This window comes from Neoarius graeffei, chromosome 10, assembly GCF_027579695.1.
Source record: "Neoarius graeffei isolate fNeoGra1 chromosome 10, fNeoGra1.pri, whole genome shotgun sequence".
Classification (NCBI taxonomy): domain Eukaryota; kingdom Metazoa; phylum Chordata; class Actinopteri; order Siluriformes; family Ariidae; genus Neoarius; species Neoarius graeffei.
Genome location: NC_083578.1, coordinates 86470157 through 86489119, shown reverse-complemented (window position 1 = coordinate 86489119; position 18963 = coordinate 86470157). Strand labels below are relative to the sequence as shown.

The 18963-nt window shown below is 38.3% G+C and overlaps 1 protein-coding gene across 1 annotated transcript in view; it reads right to left on the bottom strand.

The window, feature by feature from the left end:
- Positions 1-18585, bottom strand: part of asic1a (acid-sensing (proton-gated) ion channel 1a) — a 71960-nt gene extending 53375 nt beyond the window's left edge. Inside the window, exons 1-2 of the mRNA XM_060930927.1 lie at positions 18218-18585; positions 12108-12303 (exon numbers count right to left, since the gene is read on the bottom strand). Coding sequence (XP_060786910.1) covers positions 12108-12303; positions 18218-18585 — 564 coding nt within the window. The remainder of the gene's footprint in view (positions 1-12107; positions 12304-18217) is intronic.
- Between the last annotated feature and the right edge of the window lie 378 nt (positions 18586-18963).

The following is an 18963-nucleotide window of genomic DNA, read 5'->3' as shown; positions in this document are numbered from 1 at the left end:
ACACAGCAAATTCCTCAGTGTTGAATTAACACTTTCAGAGTTAATTTGTGTCCAATTGGACATATATAAACACAGTAGGGTGTTAAATCAACACTCTGGGTGTTAATTCAACACTGGGGATTTTGCTGTGTACTAGAATATAGAGCGGCGGCTACAATTATTGACACCTTAATGATCTTTTGGCCGTTGCAAAAGTAGAAAAGACTTTCAATAAGTAAACTGTGCATGAATAATTACTCAAACTTCCACTGGAAAAAAAAAAAAAAGAGTTGATTCCCGATTACTTAGCGTATCAGATCACGTGACACCGTTCCACAATTATCGACACCTTTGTCCACAGTTATCGAAACCGTTCCACAATTATTGACACCCAGATGATTATTTTAAAAATAATATATTTTATATAAATATATGGATGTGGGTGTTTTACGTAAATGAGGAAGTAATTCTAATGTTTGTAAACAAATGAACTGATAATGTTTAATCTGCGTCAGAAAATCTTTTTGTTCCACTTTCTACCCGCTTTTTAAGTATTTTTGTAGATCACATTTTGTTCATCATTTGTTGTTTGTATTAATTTCTAGTTTTGTAGTTTACCAATAAATGTCAACAGGGAATCGACATTATAACCACATGAACATCCAGGTCAAAGGTCGCATCTCATTTCTTGAATCAAAATATAAAATGTCGACTGATATTGTAATATGAATGGAATAGAAATATCTGAATATTTCAAGCATGTGATTATTATTATTTTTTCTACTATGCTCGGAATTTAATTCTGGTCTAATTCTATTTATTGCAGTCGGATTCCAAATACTCTATAAACATTCCATTCTGTTATGAATCAGAAAAAAATATTATAAATCACAGCACTTTTTTATTTAAAAAAAAAAAGTATTTCATCTACTTCAAAAATGTTACACAAAGATCGATCCATAACAGTTGTAAATGTCCCTTAATTCCACAGGATGTCGATAATGGTGGACACCGGTGAAAGTGATCAATATTATCGACACCTCAACTGACTTCTCAAACGCACGTTTAGATACAAAATGGCGACCAGCGCCGGCGATTGCTATAGGCGACCTAGGCAATTGCCTAGAGCGCAAAGTGTGCCCAGGGGCGCCAAGGGCGACCAAAACCCCACCAAAAAGGAGGGATGGAGTTATTGAATGGAGATGTTACCAAGTGCATCAGTGGTGTACAGTGTTTTCAACCACTGTGCTGCCGAACTCTAGTACCGCGGAACACTAGTGTGCCGTGAGAGATCACCAAGTGTACCGTGGAAAATTATAGAATGACTGTATATTGTAAATATTGGCAACAGCGTTTTAGTTTCAGTCAACATTTTCTATTGGTGATGTGCCTTGAGATTTTTTCATTGAAAAAAGTGTGCCCTGGCTCATGAAAAGTTGAAAACCTTTTTACAACGCCTCTGATGCGGCTGGAGATGTAGAAATACGCGCTCCTTACCTCTGCTGTAGTAATCACATCATGCATTTTTCAGTGGGAAATCACCGACCATACGGCGCCATCATCCCCAACGGCATCAGAGGTGCATCTTTTCCAAGCATTTGCCATTTAATCACCACCAGGTAGAATAACAATCAATAGCAAAATAAGAAGCCTCAATAATAAAGCCGACACTATAGCTCATATAGCACACTCGCTGCATCGCATTACATGCACATTCGCATTCTCAACTGTCCATATTAACAACTTGCTTGCTTGTCTTGCACAGCTAATTACTGCAGCGTTTTTTAAACTACTACCTTGAGCATCAACCAAGAGATCTCAAGAGAAATATCATTTGATGATATTATCAAGGAATTTGCCATTAGGAAGACCAGACGAGTCCCATTGTAATGTTACTTCAATAACAAAGTACCCATAATAGCACTTTTGTTTGAAAATACAGCCCATTGATGTCCTAACAGAGTGCTTAAGTTTGCACAATTTAGAATTGTAGAATTTTTTATTCATTTAATTTGTTAATTCTTCAGAGATGACTTAACTTTTAATAGCAAAAAAGAAACTAAAAATAATTTCTTGTTTATTGTCCATGCACTACACTTTGAACAGGGTGCGGAAGAGTTTTTGCCCATTATATGGAGATATGTATTGAATTTGTGTGGTCATTTTACTTTGTGACACTTTATGTGAATAATGATAACAATAATGAAAAAGATAAAAATGACTTCTTGTTTATTGTCCATGCACCGTACATTGTTTAATAGTAATAGAATAGAGTGATTAGATTAAAGTGTTATTTAGATGTTATTAGAGGGTTTTTTTCCTTGGGGGGGGGTGCCAAAACTCAATCTCGCCTAGGGCAGTCAAAGACCTAGAGCCGGCCCTGATGGCGACTGTCGAATGAATGAAAGAGTCAGAAACAAAGTATGTTTTGACAAGGAGATCATGAAATATCGGTGAATTTGATCAGTAAAAACATGTCCGTGATCTTTCAACCTTGCTTACCTGCGATGATAACGTCCGGGTTTTCTGAAAAATTGCTAATCGTGCTAAAAAAAATATTCCATCTCAGGTAACGAGCTGTGTCATCAGATGACAAGATCAAAGGGCGAGGGGGGGCCGGGTCTTCCAGTTGATTAATTAACCAGTAATAACTGTTGGAACTGAAACTCAACTTTTTGTAAAACTTGTTTTTTATTGGTAAATCTGAAAAGGTGCCAATAATTATGGACTGTCGATAATTATAGCCACCGCTCTGTGTTTTTTAAATAAACAGGCAATAAATTAGCCACTACTTTTTTATTTTGAGTCCTTTTCTAATCCTGCATTGCTGTAATTTTTGTGGAGAAATGCGAACAAATCGACTGAGAAGTCACGCTCGACCATGATATTATACTAGAGCGGCGGCTACAATTATCGACAGTCCATAATTATTGGCACCTTTTCAGATTTTAATAAACCGGAATTAAATTCCGAGCATATAAAAGATTACATGCTTGAAATATTCAGATTTTTCTGTTCTATTCAGAAAATATATATTTTTGCAGTTTGTTGTAAATATCTACCACATATTACAATATCAGTCGACATTTTATATTTTGGTTCGAGAAACGAGATGCAACCTTTGACCTGGATGTTCATGTGGTTATAAGGTCAATTCCCTGTTGACATTTATTCGTAAACTAGAAATTAATACAAACAACAACAAATGATGAACAAAATGTGATCTACGAAAATACGTAGAAAGTGGAACAAAGATTTTCTGACGCAGGTTAAACTATCAGTTAATTTGTTTACAAACATTAGAATTACTTCCTCACTTACGTTAAGTCTATGTAAAACAAATTTTAAATAGAAACTCTTTTGTTAACTTAATACCACATACCCAGCAAACACAAAAACGTTTATATAGCGTTGTATAAACGTTTGGCTAATGTTTCAGAAACGTTACTAAATAACGTTTATAAAACGAAAATTTGTGGACAATTTTTTCGTTTTATAAACGTTTGAAAAAACGTTATATAAATGTTTGAAAAACATTCTGGAAACCATCATGCAACATTCTGGAAACGTTTCAGAAACGTTTTTTAAAACATTGTATAAACATTTCTTAAAACCATTTAAAAACAATAGTAAAACGTTTCTTTAATGTTTTAGAAACGTTATTAGAAACATGTTAATACCTGTTAAACTTATAATATAACAACACATTTTTGTTATTGCACTTAAGTTTATTTCATTCCTCTTTGCAAGTTCAACAAAACCGATTTGAGAGCAGAGTTTTTTTACATAGACAATGTTCACATTTACATATAAAGCCCTCATGAACAGCAAAAATGATAAAGATACTAGTATTAAAAATTTATCTAAATTTATTAAAGAAGCCTTGCTACTAAGAACCAAAACATTAAAGTTAACGTAATCATAGCAAATGCGCAAAATCAGTTAAAAGCTGAAATAAAAAAGCAAATTAAATCAAATAAGTTGTTTGGCCTTGAAAAGTAGACTGCGAGCCTTCGATGAAGATTTTCTAAGATAACTTCTAAGTGGACCCGGCCTTCTCGATCTTGTCCCAACAGCAACACGCTCAAAATGGCACTACTTCCGGTCCCTGCGCCTGCGCAAAGACGTAGGTCGCGCAGGCGCAGGGAACCAGCGAACAAAATGCCAGGGCCAAAAGGGCGTGTATTTTAGCAAATATAAAACGACGAATGGTTGTCTATCCAAATTATTCAAACCATACTTGATAATTACGAGACTAGAGCCACACATTTAATGATTTATCTATCTATCTAGATCCACATCTAAAAAATATTTAGCTAGATCGAAGGTTTTTTTTCAACGTTTATTAAACGTTTATACAACCACTTATTTTCCATAAAATTATTCCCATGTTTTTTGATACTTTTTAAAAACATGTCATCATGTAGTGTTTATAATCACACAATTAATTGTAGAAATTTTAATATTATCTGTTTTAGCCAGAAGTCTCCAAATATGTATAATGTTTTATAAACGTTTCATAAACGTTGTGAATGAAACGTTTTAAAGAGAATGTTTATAAAACGTCAATAAAACGTTACTCATTTACTGATTATTTTGATAATTGTAATACAATCATTATGACATCTTAATATCTAAAAATACCAAGAGATCATAAAAAATGTGCCACGGGTCAGCAAATATGACTTTATTAAATTTTCACCAACGTTTCATAAACGTTTCATAAACGTTTAATAAAACCTAACCTTAATGCAACCCAAATGAAACGTTTTATAAACGTTTTGTGTTTGCTGGGTACCAATTTTTTTATTTTTTATTTATTAATTTTTTTTAAAATAAATAATCATCTGGATGTCTAACTGTGGACAAAGGTGTCAATAATTGTGGAACAGTGTCGATAACTGTGGACAAATGTCGATAATTGTAGCCGCTGTTCTGTTTACCTGCTCAGCTTTCATCCGTTTGATGCGTGACACGGTGTGCTGTCGGTGCTTTGTGGTGAAACAAAGTCAGGATCTCATCTGGCTTCAGTTGTTTCTGCCTCGTGTTGCGCTTCTTCCCAGCGTTGTTGTTTTTTTTCCTCTCCACAAATCCACAATCTTCTGTAAAATGCTCGCTGCACAATTTTGCTGCTTTTTCCAGGAGTAAAGTTTTCTCACTTTACTTGATGAAGCCACTCGGCCAAACATCTTGGATCCAGGACGGAATGAAGAAGATGTGTGGAATCCTACGTCAGACAGCTCCACCCTCGTGTTCGTCTTCAATACAGCCATCCATTGTATCTGGCTAATCCAGTATGGCATGACCACGCCCAGGGAAACGACCCGACGGACTGATGTTACAACTTTAACGTGACTTTTTTGTTTGTTTGTTTGTTTGTTTGCTTTTTTTTAAGCTAAAGTCTGCTTAATCTTTTTCATCTAGAACATCTTCTATGAACGTATAATGATGACATTTCATAACCTCATAATTTCAAATTTTCCTGGTTAATCATTTTAAAACAGACTTCGATAGACATTTACTTTTACCAAACTTGATCAGAAATGGCATTTTGGATCGAGAAGAAGCTTTTAATGTAGCTTATATAAGGACTGCTGTTCTTTAATGAGTTTACTCGGCACTAAAGGTTTTTCTCTACGCTCTACATCTCTCTAGCAATGATTTCGAACAAAAGTGTTAAACTCTTAGTCGTGTCTGGAGCTCTACAGACTGTGTGGGTGAAATAATGGTGGCTACAATTAAGGTCCCCTACCAGGAAGATTATTACCTGACGTAAGAAATTATTGTGGACACTCGAGTGGAAAAAGTGCTGTTTGAAGTGATATTTTTCGCAGAGAAAGTATAGACTGGAGAACGATATTGGATTCTGGATGTTGACTGTAAAGCCAACTCAAAACACTATTACAAATAAAATCTCGTAAAGTAAAAACTTTTTTTTCTCATCTTGCCTTGTCAGTGACAATGTCCAAACCTTGACCTTCCTAGTAGCTACATTTACATGAACCCAAATAATCTGTTAATAATCAGATTTAAACTCGATCGGGTCGCTTTCTGCATACTGACATCTAAAATACTCAGAGTAAGCCAGCTATGCAGAATGGTGCAGAATGTCAGAAGTTCTATTCTGATTGAACGTTTGGGATCTACAGTGGATATAAAAAGTCTATACACCCCGTTAAAATGATCGGTTTTTCTGATGTAAAAAAAATGAGACCACGATAAATAATTTCAAAATTTTTCCCACCTTTAATGTGACCTGTAACCTGTACAATTCGATTGAAAAACAAACAAATCTGTTAGGAGGAAAAACAAAGAAAAAAGTACAATAAACTGGTTGCATAAGTGTGCACACCCTTTAACTAATACTTTGTTGAAGCACATTTTGATTTAATTACAGCATTCAGTCTTTTTGGGTTGGAGTCTATCAGCCTGCCACATCTAGACTTGGCAATATTTGCCCACTCTTCCTTGCCAAAGCGCTCCAAATCTGTCAGATTGCGAGGGTGTCTCTTGTGCACAGCCCTCTTCAGGTCACCCCACAGATTTTCAATTGGATTTAGGTCTGGGCCCTGGCTGGGCCGTTCCAAAACTTTTTTGGTGTCATTGTCGTTATGAAAGATGAAATTCCTCTCCATCTTCAGCTTTCTAGCAGACACCTGAAGGTTTTGGGCCAAAATTGGCTGGTATTTAGAACTGTTCATAATTCCCTCCATTTTGACTAAAGCCCCTGTTCCAGCTGAAGAAAAACAACCCCAAAACATGATGCTGCCACCACCATGCTTCACCGTGGGTATGGTGCTCTTTTGGTGATGCGCAGTCTTGTTTTTGCGCCAAACATACCTTTTGGAATTGTGGCCAAAAAGTTCAACCTTGGTTTCATCAGACCATAACACATTTTCCCACATGCTTTTGGGAGAGTTGATGTATTTTTTGCAACATTTAGCCAGGTCTGGATGTTTTCCTTTGACCCTACCGCATAGTCCAGACATATGGGGAATACGGGAGATTGCTGTCACATGTAGTACACAACCAGTACTTGCCAGAAATTCCTGCAGCTCCTTCAGTGTTGCTGTAGGCCTCTCGGCAGCCTCCCTGACCAGTTTTCGTCTCGTCTTTTCATCAGTTTTGGAGGGACGTCCAGTTCTCGGTAATGTCACTGTTGTCCCATATTTTCTCCACTTCTTGATGACGGTCTTCACTGTGCTCCATGGTATATCTAATGCCGTGGAAATGTTTTTGTACCCTTCTCCTGACTGATACCTTTCAACAATGAGATCCCATTGATGCTTTATAAGCTCTCTGTGAACCCTGGCTTTTGCTGGAGGATGCAACTGAGTAAATGTCTGAACTTTATTTGGGGTTAATCAGAGTCATTTTAATTGATGGCAGGTGTGAACCCAAAAAGACTGAATGCAGTAATTAAATCAAAAGGTGCTTCAATAAAGTATTAGTTTAAGGGTGTGCACACTTACGCAACCAGCTTATTGTACTTTTTTGTTTTATGTTCCCCCCCAACAGATTTGTTTGTTTTTCAATCAAATTGTACAGGTTATAGGTCACATTAAAGGTGGGAAAAATTTTGAAATTATTTATCGTGGTCTCAATTTTTTTTTACATCAGAAAAACCAATCATTTTTACGGGGTGTGTAGACTTTATTTATTTTTTATATCAACTGTATATAGAGAATATTACATGGTTGTGCGAAGATATGAATTGCCTTTTGCACTAACTTTTACCAATTCTACTTTAGGAATGTGTTTCGGAGCATGGCTTTGACAAAAAACACAAATGGGAGAAGCTGGATTCATCCATCTACTTGCTAGAATCGCTGATTATATCCTTGAAGAGTTCATAGAGTTTTACTTCTGCGCATCATAAATCAGGGGTTCTTTAACTTTTTTTTTTACAATCTTTCACCTTAAACAAAAATCCCTGACTGCTTCAGTATAGATTTATTTCATAAGCAAGATACTAAAACAAAGCATAGCTGCAAGCAGAGAGTACGGGGCCAAGCACTTTCTGGCTCCACCACTTAGAGCAATAGAGGAAGATCAGAACTCACCGTTGTGTTCCTGAAGAGATGGACTAAACTTGATGGAAAGACATAAAACCGTTGCTGAAATATGCCATCACTTTCTGTTCTTGTGTTATGAAAAATATATGTTTTCGTTCGGTTCTTCTTGCAATCTGAATTTTGTCGTGACTGGACAGGATTTGTAGGAGAAGAAGAAAAATGGTTAGGGTTTTTTTGTTTTGTTTTTTTAGAAAAAAAAAAGAATGGTGGAAGTTAGCATTTACTTCATTTAGTTGGCGCTTTTATCCAAAGTGACTTACAACTGAGAGGCTGCAACCAAGCAATTGAGAGTTAAGGGTCTTGCTCAAGGGCCCAGCAGTGACAGTTTGGTAGTGCGTGACTTTCCAAGCAGTAGTCCAATGCCTTAACCACCGAGCTGCCCCTGTGCTTCAACTTCATGATATCTATGAACTTGGTATGACCCAAAGAATCAGAGGAATGTACACTTACATTTCTACATCACCTTGAGGATTATTATTGCAAATACAAGTCCAAATTTGCCCTGTTGATGCTGCTAAAATGGTTGACGTCCATACACTAAAATCGCTGTATAGGTCGCTCAGACTGTCCTCTATTACTGTGCCAACTTTCATAAAAACAGTCTTCGATATCAAAGTATTATAACGAGACCATCGATGACGGCGTAGCTCACTCAGGCCCCATCTAGTCCAGAAGGAATGATCTAAAGTGGACCACCTTCCTTGCGCAATAAATGTTGCAAGCCATAAACACTATATACAAGCTATATATATAGAAGCTATATACACCCTAGGAATACCAACTTATTTGCCGGAAAGAATCCAAAACGGTGAGGAATTGACCGAGAATAAGCGATTTTTCTTTGTTGAACTGCTCATTAAGGCTTAATTAGTCCATAACTTCATTAATCAGTGTAATGAAGCAAATCTGTGTAGAAGCTATATGCACCCCAGGCAGATCTACCTTCCTACCAAAAAGAATAAAAATCGGTGAAGAATTGAGAGAGAAGAAGCGATTTTCATGAAATGTGGACAACAACAGACAGACAGATGCCAGACGACACATGACAGCATAAGCTCATCGCCTGTCAGCCAATGAGATAATAATAATAATAATAATAATAATAATAATAATAATATCAGAAGAAAACCTATAATAGGATGCCTATGTACCATTGGTGCTTAGACCCCTAATTAACTACATTATTCAAATACACTATACAGTGGTGCTTGAAAGTTTGTGAACCCTTTAGAATTTTCTATATTTCTGCATAAATATGACCTAAAACATCATCAGATTTTAACACAAGTCCTAAAAGTAGATAAAGAGAACCCAGTTAAACAAATGAGACAAAAATATTATACTTGGTCATTTATTTATTGAGGAAAATGATCCAATATTACATATCTGTGAGTGGCAAAAGTATGTGAACCTTTGCTTTCAGTATCTGGTGTGACCCCCTTGTGCAGCAATAACTGCAACTAAATGTTTGCGGTAACTGTTGATCAGTCCTGCACACCGGCTTGGAGAAATTTTAGCCCGTTCCTCCATACAGAACAGCTTCAGCTCTGGGATTTTGGTGGGTTTCCTCACATGAACTGTTCGCTTCAGGTCCTTCCACAACATTTCGATTGGATTAAGGTCAGGACTTTGACTTGGCCATTCCAAAACATTAACTTTATTCTACTTTAACCATTCTTTGGTAGAACGACTTGTGTGCTTAGGGTCGTTGTCTTGCTGCATGACCCACCTTCTCTTGAGATTCAGTTCATGGACAGATGTCCTGACATTTTCCTTTAGAATTCGCTGGTATAATTCAGAATTCATTGTTCCATCAATGATGGCAAGCCGTCCTGGCCCAGATGCAGCAAAACAAGCCCAAACCATGATGCTACCACCACCATGTTTCACAGATGGGATAAGGTTCTTATGCTGGAATGCAGTGTTTTCCTTTCTCCAAACATAGCACTTCTCATTTAAACCAAAAAGTTCTATTTTGGTCTCATCCGTCCACAAAACATTTTTTCCAATAGCCTTCTGGCTTGTCCACGTGATCTTTAGCAAACTGCAGATGAGCAGAAATGTTGTTTTTGGAGAGCAATGGCTTTCTCCTTGCAACCCTGCCATGCACACCATTGTTGTTCGGTGTTCTCCTGATGGTGGACTCATGAACATTAACATTAGTCAATGTGAGAGAGGTCTTCAGTTGCTTAGAAGTTACCCTGGAGTCCTTTGTGATCTCGCCGACTATTACACGCCTTGCTCTTGGAGTGATCTTTGCTGGTCGACCACTCCTGGGGAGGGTAACAATGGTCTTGAATTTCCTCCATTTGTACACAATCTGTCTGACTGTGGATTGGTGGAGTCCAAACTCTTTAGAGATGGTTTTGTAACCTTTTCCAGTCTGATGAGCATCAACAACGCTTTTTCTGAGTTCCTCAGAAATCGCCTTTGTTCGTGCCATGATACACTTCCACAAACATGTGTTGTGAAGATCAGACTTTGATAGATCCCTGTTCTTTAAATAAAACAGGGTGCCCACTCACACCTGATTGTCATCCCACTGATTGAAAACACCTGACTCTAATTTCACCTTCAAATTAACTGCTAATCCTAGAGGTTCATATACTTTTGCCACTTACAGATATGTAATATTGGATCATTTTCCTCAATAAATAAATGACCAAGTATAATATTTTTGCCTCATTTGTTTAACTGAGGTCTCTTTATCTACTTTTAGGACTTGTGTGAAAATCTGATGATGTTTTAGGTCATATTTATGCAGAAATATAGAAAATTCTAAAGGGTTCACCAACTTTCAAGCACCACTGTATTCAGTTATATTTTGGTAAAAAAAATTTTTGGAACCTTCCACCAGTTTTTATTTCAATTCATTAGATTCCAGACCAGTTGACATTATTTAAAGCATAATAACTTCGATATGGTTGGGTTGCCGCCACTGTAATAAAATCAACCCCCCCGGCTTTCTTTACTGGAACCCACTTATTGATTAGAACCATAACCATCAGTGCAGCTGGACTTGTGGTAGTGGCTTGATGCAATATTCACAGCACAGGTTCTTGTTCATTTGATCAGAAATTAATGCAATTTTATTATTTATTATAAACGAGTCTCTGGATTTCACTGAATCGTTGATGTCATATTTTATAGATCAGGTTCTATGAGAATTTTTAAAGAAATCAATACAAAGCCTGTTGTGCTTCTCACAGCTATTTTTCCTCTTATATTAGTATCAGGAAAGAACAAGAGCTTGGGAAGCTCTGAAATCTCCCAGCAGCCTCCAGCATACCTCTCTTGCTGGATTTAATATTTAACGCTGACCTATTTTAAAAGCTGTGGGGTAGGGTATTTTGGTCCTGCTCAGGGAGCTTAAAGTAGCCTGAGGACAAAAAAATAAAAATAGAGGAGGCTGAGACTGACTGTACCATTCTCTCTCATACAGTGGGACAAAACTGACAGGGTTAATTAGAGGAATCATACAGTAGGGACTAGATTTCCAGACTTTGGGTTTGTACACAAAATATATTAGAAATGACAAGAAAAATCAGCCTATCGTGGTGGTACGGAGCTCAAGGAAGTAGGACACGGCAACATACAAGCACACTGCTGTGCAAATAATGGCTTGTTTGAGACCATGGGTGTGTATAATGGGGCAATTCATTTATATTAGCCCAAGGAGAATACAATTACCATAGCAACCTCAAAGAGGAGTATAATTGTGCCGAAATGCACCATCACTGCCAACTTGGCAGCAAAAAACATTTTCCTTTTGCCCCCCCCGACATGAAACATCAACTATTTCAACGCTCCAGTGCAATTACTCGGTCAGCAGTTGGTCCTGTCTCAACCTCTCTTCAAGCATCACTGAGAATTAATCCTGGCAAATACCCAACAAAACCTGAGTGTGAGCCTCACCGCCTGCCAGCCTCAAAATTATGTTCTGTTGTATCCTATTACCTTGTTATTCAGCACCCCTCGTGCCACTGTAAACATCTCAGGGCTGAAATACAGAAAACCACAGCTAGCCAGAGCAAACGGAAATGCACCACTCACCACTTTGAAATCTTCAGGCCGACACAGTTTCCCCCTGAAGTGGCACGAGAGAAGCATGTCCCTGATGTCATGGCCTGTTCGATTATAGAACTCGAGCATGTTAAACGGGCGAGGCTTAAAGTTCTGGAAGTCAGCTTTGACCTTCAGAGCCTCCAGAACGCTCTCCTCGACCAGGTGAACATCCCGAATCTCATATCTGAAACAGAGGAGAAAAATGCTGAAATTATGTTACAATCTTTTCGTTACTGAAGACATAGCTCATAGCCATGTTGGTCAAGATGAAGACCCATGTTGGGCAAATAGAAGCTCCGGGTTTGGCAAGAATCCTAAGATTGGATGCATGAAGTCTTTGATTAGGTTTAAGAACCCCTAGCTAACACAGGAAATCCTAATGTGGGCATGAAGTGTCACATTAGTCAGAAAGCAGCCCCAAGATGGACAAGAAGCCTCAACTTATGCAGGAAGCTTCAGGGTGGGTAAGAAGGAGATTCAGTCTGGAGAGAAAGCCCCAAGTTGAGCAAGAAGCCTCAAGGTTGGTAGAAACGAACCTCAGGTTAGTCAGAAACCCCTTGTTTGGCAAGAAAAGGCAGGAATCACCAGAATGAGCTTAAGCTTGGGAAGAATGAGTCTCAAGTTTGGTAGGAAGACTCTTAGTTGGGCAGATTGTATCAAGGAAGCCCCAGGTTGGGTCAGAAGGATCAGAGTGGGTAGAAATTTGCAGTCCCAGGTTGGGCAGGAATGAGCCTCAGATTGGACAGAAAGCCCCTGGTTGAGTAGATAGAATTAATTTTGTACCAAAGTTATCAAACAATGTTTGATCAAATATTAAATGACAATTTGACAATTGGAACTGTGTCTTTATGAATGAATGTATGGAAATTCTGAAAATAAAATATTGAGGTGGGAAAAGAAGAAACAAAGATTTCATCCAGATATTAAAAAATCAAAAGCCTTAGGAGAAATTAGTGGTAATAATAGTGACTGAAGATGATTTGATGCCTTTGACAACTTAATCACATAACAGCAATTAAACAACCACGCAAGTCCCCCCCCAGGCTGAATAAAGATACACTACCGTTCAAAAGTTTGGGGTCACCCAGACAATTTTGTGTTTTCCATGAAAAGTCACACTTTTATTTACCACCATAAGTTGTAAAATGAATAGAAAATATAGTCAAGACATTTTTCTGGCCATTTTGAGCATTTAATCGACCCCACAAATGTGATGCTCCAGAAACTCAATCTGCTCAAAGGAAGGTCAGTTTTATAGCTTCTCTAAAGAGCCCAACTGTTTTCAGCTGTGCTAACATGATTGTACAAGGGTTTTCTAATCATCCATTAGCCTTCTGAGGCAATGAGCAAACACATTGTACCATTAGAACACTGGAGTGAGAGTTGCTGGAAATGGGCCTCTATTGAGGTATTTCACTCACGTGACCAAGTCATGTGATGCTGCCATTTTGGACGGCACGGCTCGAATCAGTTTGAATGTGAGGAAGGCGACAAACGAAAAACATAAAAGAAAAAGGAGCGAGATGCAGAAAACACCTTCACTATCCAGCGACGTAGGGCATTTACAGGGCGAGCAGAGGGAGAGGTATTTGCAAAAATTGAGGTTAGCAGGCTTAGAGAACGACGTTTACCTGCTTCCACCAGGATTGTTCACTGACAGCTAAGATTTGTTCACATTTTCATTTACTTTCGGTCCTCAGGATAAACAAAATGTTATTAAATGTCATTGAAATAACTTCTTAGTCTGTTGAGACATGGCCCGTTATAAGTTTTTCCTTTACTGTATTTACTAGTTTACTGAGCGCGCTCCGGGGCGGGCTGGCTGGCGCTAGCTAGCGCTCCGGGGCTGGCTGGCGCTAGCTAGCTAGCGCTCCGGGGCTGGCTGGCTGGCTAGCTAGCGCTCCGGGGCTGGCTGGATGGCTAGCTAGCGCTCCGGGGCTGGCTGGACGGCTAGCTAGCGCTCCGGGGCTAGCTAGCGCTCCGGGGCCGGCTGGCTAGCGCTCCGGGGCCGGCTGGCTAGCGCTCCGGGGCCGGCTGGCTGGCTAGCGCTCCGGGGCCGGCTGGCTGGCTAGCGCTCCGGGGCCGGCTGGCTGGCTAGCGCTCCGGGGCCGGCTGGCTCAGTAAACTAGTAAATCCAGTAAAGGAAAAACTTGAGACTGAAAGGTTTTAACAGTCATCCAAATGACTGAACGTAAACATTGCTACAGTAACATACCAGCTACTGTTGTTGACATTAGCTAGCTTGCCGTCCAAAATGGCGGACACCGGGGCGTCACGTGACTTTGTGACGTCAGGTGAAATACCTCAATACACCTATGGAGATATTGCACCAAAAACCAGACATTTGCAGCTAGAATAGTCATTTAGCACATTAGCAATGTATAGAGTGGATTTCTGATTAGTTTAAAGTGATCTTCATTGAAAAGAACAGTGCTTTTCTTTCAAAAATAAGGACATTTCAAAGTGACCCCAAACTTTTGAACGGTAGTGTAAGTGATAAATTCCTGAAGCATTAGACAAAATAAAGAGAATGTTAGTGTGTGCATGTCCAGACTACAGCTACAGACATGACTAAAGACAAATCTGAACCCCAGTCACACCGTAGCTCCAGTGTACCGCAACACTGCAGTAGGGAAAACCATCCGCTGTATATCTTACTGCCAAATGGCAGCTGATGTTAAAAGCAGAGCCAAAAATAACATCTAATCTCAAGATTCTGTGGGGGAAAAGTTTCAGTTCAGCAACCCTGAGGCCTTGCCCAGCCACCCTCAGGGCTTTACCTAGGGGGAAAAAAAACGTGAAAACCTGCTTTCAAATGACCGTTTCCTCCTCAGTTCGACAGAACAGCAGCGGGACCCTACTGGCTCGACTGGCACTGCATATATCACTATGCCAGAGATGTATTTACACACACACACACACACACTCTGCTGAGGCTACACTACATGCAGACACTGGATGCTTCTCATGTAGTCGGTGTTGGACTTGACTGCAATCAGGCTGCGGTGTTAATCTCACATCTTCCTGATGTGGACGCACACACATTTAGCCCAGTCATGCTCATCAGGTTTTTTGCTCTTTTTTTTCTTTTTTTTGCAGCACAGGCTCAAATATGCAGCACAAGTTACTAAATAACGTTAATTAATAATTCATATAGTCAAAGATTCTTTGGTAATACTTTGGCTTATAATCTTGACATGGCCATGACAGTTACGATCATTTGGATTTGAATGGTCCGAGTCGAGTCGAATAGAATATTATAATTAGAATAGAAATAAAACTGAATAGAATACAGCAGATTCATATCAAGCTAAAGGAATAGACTTGGGTTTTTTTTTTTAGAATACAACATTTATTAGAAAGGATTAATATTTGTTGAAATATAGTGCACAATGGAATAGAATTGAATAGTGCATTCTGACAATAGAATACATTTAATAGAATAGAATAATGCTTTGTGACAAGACAATGTCAAGAGAATAGAATCGAGAAATGCTTTCTGACTGTGTAATAGAACAAAGCTTTGTGAGAAGCCACTAGAATTGAATGGAATAATTCTTTGTTAGAATAAAATAAAATCCAATAGAATGGAGTTCTGAGAACAGAATAGAAAAATATTTTTGGGAGAGTAGAATAGGATAAATTAAAGCTTTGTGAGAATAGAGCAAAGCTTTATGAAAATAAAATAGACCAAATGTCTGTGAGACTAGAATAGAGTTTTATAAGAGTAAAGAAGAATGAAATAGAATTAAGCTTTGTGAGATGAGAACAGGCTACAATAGAAGAGAATAGAATAATGCTTCATAGCATCTAGAATAAAATAGAGTTTTATAAGCGTAGACTAGAACAGAATGAAGTTTTTGAAAATGGAATAGAATAATCTCATCATCTCTAGCCACTTTATCCTGTTCTACAGGGTCGCAGGCGAGCTGGAGCCTATCCCAGCTGACTACGGGTGAAAGGCGGGGTACACCCTGGACAAGTTGCCAGGTCATCACAGGGCTGACACATAGACACAGACAACCATTCACACTCACATTCACACCTACGGTCAATTTAGAGTCACCAGTTAACCTAACCTGCATGTCTTTGGACTGTGGGGGAAACCGGAGCACCCGGAGGAAACCCACGCGGACACGGGGAGAACATGCAAACTCCACACAGAAAGGCCCTCGCCGGCCACGGGGCTCGAACCTGGACCTTCTTGCTGTGAGGCAACAGCACTAACCACTACACCACCGTGCCACTCCAGGAATAGAATAATGGTTTGTGAGAAATCAATAGAAAAGAACAGAATTTTGGGGGGAAGAAAAGAAATTACAGAATTATGCTTTATGAGAATGGAGTGAAGCTTTGTGAGACAAGAATAGAGTAAAATTGAATAGTATAGAATGATACTTTATAGATGCAGAATAAAATCAACAGAGAAGAGAATAAACCTTTATCAGAATAGAATAGAATGGTGTTTTGAGAATAAAGTAGAATAGATTAGAACAAAGGTCCATGAGTCAAGACTAGAATATAACAGATTAGAAGATTAGAATAGAGTTGAATAGATTGTAATAGAAAATAATTAAAACAGAATTGAGTAGAATTTGAGATCGATTTTGAATAGAATTTAATTGCATAGAGCTGTAGGAGAATATAATAAAATAGTTTTATGAGAGTTGAATAGAATAGGATTGAGTAGAGCTTTATGAGAGTAGAACAGAATAGTTTTGAGAATATAGTTGAATAGAATATATTGAGTAGAGCATTATGATATTAGAATAGAGTAGAGCTGTATGAGAGCATAAGAGCTGAATAGAACAGAATTGAGTAAAGCTTTGAGAGTAGAGTTGAATAGAATAGAATTTTAATAAAACTATGAGAGTAGAAGAGAATAGTTTTGAGAGTAGAATAGAGTTGAATAGAATATATTGAATATTTTTATGAGACTAGAATAGAACAGAGCTGCAGGAGAGTAGAATAGTTGAATAGAATAGAATTGAGAAGAACATTATGAGAGTACAGTAGAATGGTTTTATGAGAGCAAAAAGTAATAGACCTGTATGAGAGTAAAATAGAGCTGGATAGATAGAATGGAATGTAGTTTTATGAGGACAGAGTTGAATAGAATATATTGAGTAGAGCTATATGAGAATAGAATAGAGCTGTATGAGAGCATAATAGATTTGAATAGAACAGAATTGAGTAGAGCTTTTTGAGAGTATAGTTGATTAGAATAGAACTGAATAAAACTGAGTCGAATAGAAGTTTTGAGAATAGAGGTGAATAGAATATATTGAGTAGAGGTTTATGAGAGGAGAATACATTTGAATAGAATTGAATAGAGCTTTGAGTGTAGAATAGAATAGTTTTGAGAGTAGAATAGAATATAGCTGTATGACAGCTGAATAGAACAGAAAGTTTCATGAGAATATATTTGACTAGAATAGAATTGAGAACTGAGTAGAATAGTTTTGAAAGTAGAGTAGAATAGAATTGGATAAAACAGAGTATAGCTGTATGAGAGCAGAATAGAGTTGAATAGAAGATAACTGAGTAGGGCATTATGGCAATGGAGTTGACTAGAATTGATAAACTATGAGTAGAATAGTTTTGAAAGTAGAATAGAATTGAATAAAACTGAGAGTAAAATAGAGAAACCATGAGAGTAGAATAGAATAATTTTGAGAATAGAGTTGAATAGAATACATTGAGTAGAGTTTTATGAAAGTTGAACAGAATTGAATAGAGCTTTGGGTGTAGAATAGAATAGTTTTGAGAGTAGAATGGAATATAGCTGTATGAGAGCAGAATAGAGTTGAACAGAACAGAATTGAGTGAATATATTTGACTAGAATAGAATTGAGAAAACTGAGTAGAAAAGTTTTGAAAGTAGAGCAGAATAGAATATAACTGAATAGAACTGTGAGAGTAGAATAGTTTTGAGAGTAGAAGAGTTGAAGAGAATATATTGAATAGACCTTTATGAGTAGAATAGAATAGTTTTATGAGAGTAAAATAGAGTTGAATATAAAATATCGAGTTGAGTTTTATGAGTAGAATAGAATAGTTTGATTAGAGTAGAGTAGAATAGAATAGAGTGAAGTCACCTGGAGTTGAGCATCGCTAGCAGCTCCCCTGCGTGGTACAGGTCGTTGCGGGTGACTTTGCTGAAGCGGAAGGCATTGAGGTTGCAGATGGTGATGGCGGGGAACAGCATTGCAGGAGCCACGATCTCATCCACTTTGGTGACGTACGGAAAGTCCAGGTAGAACTGAACTCGGTCCACACAGACGTACAGCAGGAAGCCCAAGGAGCCGAGGAAGAAGAGCAGCCACAGGCAGCATCTGGCCGTCACTCTCTCGTTGGAGAAGATGTGAGCGATGCCGTGCAGCGTGGACGTGAGCGCGAACACCTGGAGAGGAGGCGGATGATCGCTGTCCGTCTCTGCAGCCTGCTCCACTTTCACATCCATCATCTTGGCCGCGTTCATTCAGAGTGATTCCTGCTTCTTTCACAGGTTTAAAAAAAAAACAAAAAAACTTGCGACTTCAACGTGCCTACAGCGTACGCATAGTCCAGAATCCGAACCAGCGATGTTCCAGTCTGAACAGCTTTATACACTCACTCACTGACTCACTCATTCACAGGTCTATCATTTTGAGCTCCTTTCAGACAACAACTAATCAATATATCTCTAATTTCTCAGTAGTGGACACGTATTTCACCCTTCGAGCCAATAATATTTCAATTTTTGCATTTTAGATGCAATCAGGTGGATCTGTTCAGGGTTCTGGAAGCTGCTAATTGGATCTTCACTCACAGACAGTATAATTTCATGGATGCTCTCAACAAT